The sequence below is a fragment of the Oryzias latipes genome, chromosome 17 (assembly GCF_053564925.1).
Source record: "Oryzias latipes strain Hd-rR chromosome 17, Olatipes_Hd-rR_3.1".
Lineage (NCBI taxonomy): Eukaryota > Metazoa > Chordata > Actinopteri > Beloniformes > Adrianichthyidae > Oryzias > Oryzias latipes.
In genome coordinates this window covers 7,836,190-7,846,617 of record NC_136253.1, presented here as the reverse complement: position 1 = coordinate 7,846,617, position 10,428 = coordinate 7,836,190, and the positions used below count along the sequence as shown (strand labels likewise).

General features: G+C 43.4%; 1 protein-coding gene across 3 annotated transcripts; it reads left to right on the top strand.

Moving 5' to 3' along the window:
• Positions 1-302: 302 nt before the first annotated feature.
• Positions 303-9,767, top strand: LOC101156769 (nucleolin-like). Of its 3 annotated transcripts, none has more exons than XM_004078635.4 (13): positions 303-445; positions 610-646; positions 766-843; positions 1,898-1,966; positions 2,049-2,172; positions 2,249-2,406; positions 2,484-2,610; positions 3,268-3,419; positions 3,501-3,618; positions 3,683-3,822; positions 3,912-4,038; positions 6,524-6,690; positions 9,057-9,767. In XM_004078635.4, the coding sequence occupies exons 1-13, from the start codon at positions 431-433 to the stop codon at positions 9,110-9,112; spliced, it is 1,368 nt and encodes a 455-aa protein (XP_004078683.1). In that variant the 5' UTR covers positions 303-430; the 3' UTR covers positions 9,113-9,767. The 3 variants fall into 3 exon arrangements, with proteins under 3 accessions (XP_004078683.1, XP_020566427.1, XP_078790414.1); XM_020710768.2 differs by having other exon boundaries at positions 1,819-1,966; XM_078934288.1 differs by having other exon boundaries at positions 325-445; positions 717-843.
• Positions 9,768-10,428: the final 661 nt, after the last annotated feature.

Genomic DNA, 10,428 nt, shown 5'->3' with positions numbered 1-10,428 from the left:
TGTATCGCGAGCAGAAGACGGCTTCGAGGGTTGGCCTGGTTGAGATTCTACCAATCAGTTGAAGATTATTGGGGGGCTAATTCCCTCTCGAGAGCTCGCCCACACATTAAATGTTTAGCTTCACTCAAACTAACACGAGACCACCAATAAACTGAACGGATCAGCTGAAAATGACATAAAATAAACAGTTAATTTCACTTTATTCCGCAATTATTGCCTTTATCTAAACATTGGAGCCGCTACAGACAAAATCAAACTTCCTGCTAAAGTTTCAATTCATGCGCTTTGGACAATTTCTCCCTGCGGGGACCCGTAGTTTCTGTTTGGCGCATGCGTGGTGTTGATTGTAGCTGTGTGCACGTGTGTTTACCACAGTGAGGTGGAGGAGAGTGTTTGCGGCGGAGTTTTTACTTTTATTTTCACACAGAAGATGGTAAAGTCACACGTAAGAGTACTTTATGATTCTAGATTAATAAACCTTAGACTAATAAAATCAGAGTTTACGTTAGTATTGGCCTTAAGGCAGACAAGCTAGCACGTGGTTAGATCACGCATCTGTCCTTAAGACGTAAAGTTGGTCACGTGATTAATGCCGATTCTTTGATTCAGGGTGCAAGAAAACAGAAGGCGGAGACCCCGAACAGCAGTAAGTATTCTGCTGAAGCCCTCTGAATGCGTCTCCTTTTGAACTCTGTTCTAATGTAGAAAAATGTCAGGACAGTTTCCTACCGTTTGCTACATGCTCCTCCTGGTTGATGTCTGCAGCTGATGCCACAGAGGAAGCCCCCAGCCTCCCCCCTGACATGAAGATGCAACAAGACGTGAAGGAAAGCGGACAAGAAGGTATAGAGGCCACAGAATAGCAGCAGATGTCTGAGATGCTAAGGTCTTCAAGAGTTTTTAGAGTTTTAGAATTAAACACTATCATGTGCTTAAACTAAAAGCAACATAAAACCTATTTCCTGCCTCCCTTACGAAAACAGCTCTGTTGGGAAAAAAAATCACGTCTAGATTTTTAGAATTAAAGGGCCTAAATCATGTGAACTCAACGTGTTGAGCTTTTAAGCTGTTAATGTTTAGTATAATGTTCAATCCTCACTCACCTGCTCTATGAGCAACAGCCCCTCCCAACCCACCACAACAAGTGGGTTCTCACATTGTGATGTCACAAAGTGAGGAACAGCCCCTTCCAGGAAGAGTCTGATGCCAGCCCTGCCTCCAGGCTAATAGACACGCCCACTTTCTCAGTGGAGCTAGCAGTGATCAGCTAAACGCTTTCATTTTCTGTAAACATCAGTCTTTGTAAAAGTTAGGATGTTGTTTCTTTTTGTGGGACAAACTCAGACACGCTGCTGAGGCCGAATCAATGTTGATGTCATGAAATGGGCGGCACCCACAAGGAGAGTAAGGCGGAGCCTCAGAGATCGAGTCATCTTACTTTCTGGTTTGGAAAAGGAACTCAGAAAAAATAACTATTATTTCATAAAAAAATTGTTCTTTAGTGTTCCAAAGGTAATATTTGGTCATATATCTGGATATAGTTTACTCTGAAGACTTGAGTATAGCATGATATAGGCCCTTTGATAACAAAATAAAGGTTTTTCACTTACATGTCTGTAATAAGTCAATACTAACTTAACTAATGATGTTAAATCGCCAGAAATGATGTAATCTGTGTTTGTTTTTACTAACACATGAGGAAAACCTTCATAGTTTCTCTGCAATTTTCTGTGCATTTAGCTCTGCAGGTAGGGATGTTTGCCGTCAAATGTGCGCCTCTCTGTTTCTGTCTCGGTTTTGACATGTCTCCATGTGCAGTGGTCTTAACGAATGGGGGCTCCAGGACTCTGTCTGCAATCAAACGTGTCTTTTTGTTTTGGTCTGCCTTCCGCCGCAGAACGGAAGAGGGGCGCAGAGCCCAGCACAGACGCCTCCCTGTCAAAGACGGCAAAGCTGGCCAGCCACAGTAAGCAGTCCTGGGACCGGTCAGAAGGAATCTTTAGAGCTCCTACCTGAGTGCTGCCTTCACTTGTCCCTCTTTGTTTCAGAATTTTGTGCTTACATTGGAAACCTGAACCGCTCCAAATCCTGTGATGAGGTCAGAGACTCCTTAGCAGCGTACTTGATGACGCAGAGCATATTGTTTCAAGACGTCCGCTTAGACCGGTCCAAGTGAGTATGTTCTGAAAGTAACAGAACTGTGTGGAGCCTGCTGCAGACCGAAACGTCTGCTCTGCTTCTGTGGCAGAAAACACGCGTTTGTGGATTTGGCCTCAGAAATGGACCTTCAGAAATGTCTGATGCTGGACGGAGAAAAGGTTCTGGACGTGCCCCTGAAGATCGCCACAGCCAAGGTCAAAAGTGAGGGAAGGGTGCAGAAAAAAGCCGCCCCGCGTGACAAGAAAGGTAAAACGCCACAATCTGATGTGCTTCAGGCTGAGAAGGAGCCAGAAAATCACCAAAGTCTGTCCTGTGTCTGTCAGTCAAAGAGGCTCGCAGTTTGTTCCTGAAGAACCTGCCCTTCAACGCAAAGAAAGAAGACATCCTGAAATTCTTCAAGCATGCTGTGGCTGTTCGCTTTCCCGGTCGAAGCAAACGGCCGAGTCGAGGGTGAGACGCCGGCGCCCTGACGGCGGGCCGGAGCGCCATGCTGTCTTATTTCAGATTAATATTGGTCATTTTTAGGAAATCGGAACAGACAAAGACTTTTGAGGGAAAATCATGTTTATCACAAAAAGAAAAAATTCAAAACTACCGATTGTTTTCATGTGAGAAAGTAGTCAAACCTTAAATCTCCCATCTTTCATTGTGATTAGAGCTAGAAAACAAAAGCAGGTTTTAATGGTTAAATTGATCTTGATTCAAAAGATGTGGTATTTTTGGTACCTCACTATCAAGTTCTACAACAATTTACAAGTTTTGCCTTTTTTTTAATTGAAAAGAATCACAACAAAGAAACATCTTTTTCATAACCAAACAGATTTGCTGAAAGGAATTAATTATTGAATTGAATCAAGCCAACCCATCCATCTGTGATCTTGTACATTAAAGTTGATTCAGGAGTTTGGCAGGGATGCACACCCCCAGTGAAAGCTTTCAGAGGGTCTGTCAGTCAGTTTGGCTCCAATTCTTCTCTAAATCGTTTAAAGCAGCGGTCCAGGGTCTGGAATGTCAGATTTACCCTCAGTCAGCCTAAAGACGCATCACTGCTCTGTGTTAGAAGGAACTTCTATTAGATGTATTTAGTCAAATCTTCCCTTTTGACAGCATTGCCTTTGTGGAGTTTAAAAATACGCGCATTGCTAAAAGGACGGGAGATAAAAAACAAGGTGTGAAGTTCCGCGGCAGAGTTCTGGTCGTGGCTCGAGCCGGAGACGCCGGCAAGCCTCCAGCCGGAGCTGACCAGCAAAGAGCAGAGAGTGAGTGGCGTCCGTGGAGACGAAGTCCGCCATTGGTCACATCTCCATTTATCTGACAGCCATTCCTCTTCCTTCCCACAGATGCACCTTCTCCCAGCAGTGTCCTGGTTGTGAGCAGCCTGGCGGATGCAGTGGAGGAAAAGCATCTCCAGAAAGCTGTGAGCGTCCGCTTGCAGCAAACCGGCAGCACGGGAAAAGGGTGAGGCCTCTGATCCGCCCACTGAAGCGGAGCGTCTGAAAACTGAACCAGCGTTTGTCTGCAGGCTCAGGGATGCTCGCGTCGAGGTCCCGTCGGTGGAAGAGGCTGAGGAAGCGTTCCGGGCATCCCAAAATATCAAGATCTGCCAACAAACAGCCAAAGCGGAGTTCTGCCCCGGCACCAGCAGCACAGAAACGGTTAACGGTACAGAGCCCCTTCCTGTTTCTCACTTAACTGTGTATTTACTTTTAGTGTGAATGATCTCATTAATAAATCATTATTTCCTGGTTCAGCTGAGCCTAAAACTCTGGTGGTGTTGGGTCTCGCTAAGAAGACCACAGCCCGGACGCTGCAGAGCGCCTTTGAAGGAGCGCTGAGGGCACACGTCCCCGTCAACCCGGCCACTGGACTCTCCAAAAGGTCAGGAACAGCAGTCTGGGATTTTATTTCTGAAACACTTATCTGCTGGGTCATGGTGGGCTCATTTATTGGTAATTTAGATGCTCAGTCTTTTGCTTTTGGAAGTGCTGGTTATTATCCCATGATCTGCTTCACACTTCTACCCAAACTGCTCTTCTAAGATGTTTAGGAAGCCACAGAGACCACATCGTCACCAACGGCAGGTTTTCTAAGGCAACCCAGTTCAGACCAGTTTAATGTCAGACCATAGTTGTCTGTACGAGGCTAAAGTCCTCTTTCTTTATTTTTTTGCTCTCAGCTTCCCTTCCCTTTTTAGGCTAACGTTTATTTGGCTCCCCTGGGAAATGTCTGGATCTGCTTTAACATTTCTTTGTTCACTAGATTTGGTGTAGGAACCATTAAGATGTGATTAGGGCTGAAACGATTCGTCGAGTTACTCGAGTTACTCGATTACAAAAATTCCTCGAGGCAAAAACTCTGCCTCGAAGCCTCGTTAAATTCCTATAACGGGCACTATACGCGCGGCGCAGGGATTTGATTGTGTCACACGGACCGTTTATTCACACGGACCTTTTGAATTTAGTTGGCGCGATGGCGGTGAATAGATCTATAAATAAACAGCAGAAATTGTCTAAAGTGTGGGATCATTACACACTTAATAAAGAAGAGAACAAGGTGCAGTGTCTCTACTGCAAAATAGAGCTGGCATACCACAACAGCACATCTTCCATGATTCAGCATCTGAACAGAAGACATCTGCGCGACCGCTGGAACCTCGACGCCTTAGGCGCGGGACCCGCGCGTGCCGCCGGCAGCGAGCAAGGGGCGGCGTCAGCCGCTCCGCGCCCCCTCCGCGGCGACCAACGCGGGCCGCCTCGACGGGCAGCGAGAGCCCCTAGCTGCGGTATTCAGGCGACCGGGCCTGCTTTGAACACTCTAATTTTTTCAAAGTAAAGGCTTCGGACTCCGCGGGATACTCAGCTAAGAGCATCGAGGGGGCGCCGAGAGGCAGGGGCTGGGACAGGCGGTAGCTCGCCTTTCGGCGGACCGCGAGGCTTCTTTAAGCATTCCAAAAATAACAAAAGCATTATTTTTACACGAAATATAAACAATGATAATGATCAAATATGTTTTTCTGATTCTTTTATTTTTAATGGCTTTCCACTTTGGTGTTGTGCCACCCTTTCAAAGTCTTCTGCATCCCCCCCCCCCCCCCCCCCCCCATCCTCCACTTCTCAAGACCAACTTAAAAATACCAAAAGTAACATTTGCATCAGAGCGGATCTTTAAAATCAAATGCTTGTTCATTTTACAACCACGTCATTTTTGTTATGCATTATTTGTTTTGGTCGTTCAAAAACACACACAAGTCGTTTTATCCGATTACTCGATTAATCGATCGATTAAGTGCTAGATTAATCGATTACAAAAAGAATCGATAGCTGCAGCCCTAGATGTGATTTAGATTTCCCCAGAACTGTCCAAGTGGAAGCTGAAAAATCTGACCTGATGGATAAACATAAAAGAAGAAGAGTTACTGAAACGGCTATTTTCTAAATGTAATAATAAAAGTGAATCCACCGTTTGAACAACTTCATTAGCAGCATTCTCGTAACATTAGACAGGCGGTTGCTTAAAGTGCCTACACCCTGCTTTTCTTAAGCCTTTCAGAGTAAACTATATCCATATAGATGATCATATACTACCTTTGGAACACTAAAAAACAATTTTTATGAAACATGAGTTATTTTTGCAGCTCATTTTCCAACCCGGAAGTAAAATGACTCGTTCTCTGTGGCTCCTCCTTTCTCTCATTGTGGGTGCCGCCCATTTCATGAAATCATCCTAGGGAGAATATGGATGTTCATATTGTTCATATAAATGAAAGCAGTTAGCCGATCAACGCTAGCTCCACAGTGAAAGTGGACGTGTGTGTTAGTCTGGGGGCGGGGCTGGCAGTGCAGACTCTTCCTGGAAGAGGCGGTTCCTCACTTTGTGACATCACAATGTGAGAACCCACTCCTTTTTGGGTGGATGGGGAGGGGCTGGTGCTCAGAGAGCAGGTTTTTAGAGGAATACTCAGAAATGCATGAATGGATCCAAATACCACTTTGGGGTTGTTTATAGTGAGGAATGAACATTATTATACACTTAAAAGCTCAAAAAGTTGATTTCGCACGGTATAAACCCTTTAAGGGTTGTAATGTAGTGGTCAGTGCAGCCGCTTTAAAGTAGCGGATGGATTTTAGACACACGACCGAGTAACTTGACACACGTCAAGAATGAGCCGTAGGTCGTATGGGACCAGCTGTCCAATGGACCGGTACTGGTCCGCGTTCTGAGAGTTGGAGACCACTTCTCTAAGCTAAACCTTTTAGCTGTGCAGGAATTCTGGACCAGCATGACGACAAAGATCAACCCAGGCAGAGTCCTGCCGGCCAGAAAGGAACTCCTGTTCTGTTACTCATGATTTTTATTCCAACAGGTTCGGTTTTGTGGACTTTGAGAGTCAAGAAAGTTGTAAAGCTGCCAAAGAGGCCATGGAGGATTGTGAGATAGACGGCAGCAAAGTGACGATTGCTTTTGCAAACTCCAAAGGAGAACGGGGACATCACGGAGGTTCTGTAGGCCGCTCCACTGGAACGTCTGTAGGTGAGAGAACCAGAACAGTTTTCTGTGTCCAATGTATTCCTAATCCAGTTCCATAGCACCAAACTCCAGGTCAGGGGTTGAAGATGATCAGGTAAGCAGCCGTTGATCAGAATCGGCAGACTTTCTTTGAGACAACAACGTCAGAGATGAAGAGTGAGCCACATCTGAGCACAGAAGCTGCTGAACATCTCTGTCTACGTGAAGATCATTCATGTTCGTCCTGCTACAACAGTCGGTCTGGAATTCCAGCCAAACACATATGAGGTTAGATTGTCCCCATTGCAGCTCTGTGGAGTTACTCACAGCTTCTGTAGGAGCCGTTTTTAGATTTCATTCCTTTTAAAAACACGATGCAGTTGCAAAATGACGTCCACACGTGTCAAGACACTTCACACATGCATGACGATGTGCTTTAGGAAAACCTCATAATCTATGAGTAAAAACCGTGGAAGCATTTGTGTTGTGAAAATGTCTTCAGGCTTCAGACATATTTAACAGGTCGTCACAACAGCACATAAACACGCACACGTGTGCTTTTGATCACCGGACACAAACATACGTTACAACCTGTGACTTTAACATATTTGGTGTACGCAGATGAGCCAATCAGCATGCAGCATCTTAACTAATCAATCAGCTAACGTTAGCTTGGGCCTGTGAGGCGCTTGTCTTTAGCGTGAGAGTGTAAACCAGGGCATGCTGGGAAATTAGCTAGGTTAACTTCCGTGCCAACAGTCTCACCCACAACACAAAAGTGAATTTCTAATGAGCTCCTGCCGCTCTGGAGAAGCTACGTCTGTTTTGATTTGAGCTTAAAATAACCCACTGAGGAGGATTTTACAATAGAGAAGACTTCAACCAGTGTGCAAAAAACAGATTCATACGTGCGTCAATAGTTTTTTACATAAACATAATTTGGTTTTGCAAGTGCACATTATGCTGCACTTGCATTTTTTCTTACAGCTGCACGTTTTTGTTTGCAGATGTAAAATGTCTTTACATAGGTGGACATCCTTTCATAACTGTAACATCTTTATAAAAGGAAAAGCAGTTCACAGATTTTTGAATCTGTTTTATTTCTAGTGTGTATCCCTTTTTTTTTTTTGGATCCAAATTCATATTCAGTTCTGACATCCTTCTCCTGTTAATAACATATTCACACAAAATTCAACTGTAGGTTAAAGTTGAGTTAAAAAAAAACAAATGAACAAATCATGCTGGCATCATTATATGGAGCCTTTGAACACTCGTCTGAACAGACAGCAAAACAAATCAAACAGAATTTTTTTTTCTGGGATCCAGGTGTAATAAGGCATGGGGGGGGGCAGACACACATATGCTCACCTGCTAACACTTTTTGGTAGAAATGACTTTCCTGAGCTTTGAGCTACACATGAATTCAGCATCAAACCCTGGAAGACCTTTTTCTTATCTGTGAATCAGACGAAGCGGATGAAAACTTGAAGGTTTTTGCTCTCAGAAGCTCCTACAGCGTTCAACTTTTACAACCTCTGATTCTGATTCTAAACCTGTTTCTGAGCCTGATTCTAAACCTGATCCTGATTCTAAACCTGATCCTGATTCTGATCCCGATTCTTATTCTAAACCTGATCCTGATTCTTATTCTAAACCTGATCCTGATTATATTCCTTATTCTGATTCTGAGCCCGATCCTAATTCTGATTCTAAACCTGATTCTGATCCTTATTCTAATTCTAAACCTGATTCTGATCCTTATTGTAATTCTAAACCTGATCCTGAACCTGATTCTATTCCTTATTCTGATCCCGATCCTAATTCTGATTCCATGCCTGATCCTGATCTTGATTATGATTTTAAACCCGATCCTGATTCTGAACCTGATTCTATTCCTTATTCTGATTCTGATCCTGATTATGAATCTAAACTTGATCCTGATTTTGATCCCGATTCTGATTATGATTCTAAACCTCATCCTGATTCTGATGTTAATTCTAAACCTGAAGCTGATTATGATCCTGATTCTATTCCTTAATCTGATCCCGATTCTGATTCTAAACCTAATTCTGATTCTGATTCTAAACCTGATTCTGATCCTGATTCCAAAAGGGAAGGAGCATCATCCAGGAGATGTCCTAAACTCTGCCTGTTTTCCTCTATGAACTTGTCAAAAACTGTTTTCTTCTTGCAGCAGAGAATGTTAAGTCAGGCGAAGCTAAACTTCACTCACATTCCAGTGAACTTTTAGATTCAATCTGTCGAATTCAAGTCCACATGATAGATCGGGTTCATCACTAGGTTGTAATAGATTTTCTTCTTCTTTAATGCTAATATTGGTGAAACTGTTTGGACACCAGTTGTTAAAAAAATGAAATGTTTTCCTTCAGGACGAAGAAAGCGGTCTGCTCCCAAAGGAACTCCTCAACCATCCATGGCCTCCTGAAGCATCACTGGATTCATTTAAAATTCCTCTGAAATCTCAGTTGTTGGACCTTTTTGCTGTACTTCAATGCTCATGTTATAAAACCAAACGGTGGAACGCCCCAAAAGTTTTTTTGTCTTTAACTGAGAAATTTCAGACTAAACCAGAGGCCCTTTTTTTAATCCAGGATGCTATCTGGATGAGTTAGAACTCTACACTTCTGCCTGAAAAAATAGACAGGACATCCTGAAGTTTCCACCTGTTTAAAATGGTTATCCAAACAAAGCGCGGTGACCCAGATGGCAGCACCAGAGGAATCCAGCAGAACCAAGACCCCACTCCATTCTCAAGACACCAGCTCTGGGAAATCAACCTGCAATATTGAAACACTGAGTGAGACGGACGACAGAGGAAGGTCTGGCTGCACGGTGAAGACTGACCTTTGGCCCCGGAGGAACCAGGAGGGTGTCTTCAGGAACCCTAACAAAGGGCAGATGATCATGCAGTTTAACTGTACCTGGAGTTAAATGCTGCATATCTGCACTTCTTTTCATATTCTGCAAAGATTTTTGTTAAAATCCTGTTATTAAAACAAAAATACTGAACTTCCTATGATGGTTAGAATAACTAAGAAATGTAAACATGCGTAAAGCTCATAAAGGTGCTCAGTCTGTCACTTTCTCTTTCTTAAGTTGTCATTTACTTAACATTCAAATAACTGCTGGTGTTAGTTTTCCACACATCCACATTTAAGGTCAACCTAAATTCAGAAGTAATAGTTGACAAAAACGTTTTGGAAATGAGGCCAGATCTGGTGAGGAGGAAATGTTTGAGAGTAGAATTATTTTAACAACGTTATATGCAAATGAACATTTTTTTCTATTTCATTCCATGGAACAGAAACTTATTAACACACGTTTTTATGCAAATGACAGTAAATGTTCCATCTGTTGCTGTAGTGTTTTGGTTTGGTTGTGCCTTGGCATGTTTGGCAATCACATGATTTCGACTGCGTCAGACTGGCGACCCGTCCAGGATGTCCCCTGGCTGGGATAGGCTCCGGCATCCTGTGACCCTGAAAGGGGGCAAAAACGGGTTTAGAAGATGGAGTTTTTTCATATTTCACAGAAAAATATATAATTTCCACAAGTCCTGGAAGAGGTGGCCCTCACTGTCAACTTACTTTTTGTTCACAGTAAACCTTTTATAAATGAGCTAGGGAGTGTCACAGAAGGCTTGCATGACGGTGCTGCCAAAAAACGTAGGTATTAGAATAATAAAGTGTGGGACGTACCTGTCATAAATGTAGTGAACATGTATGAACAGTTTATGAAGTG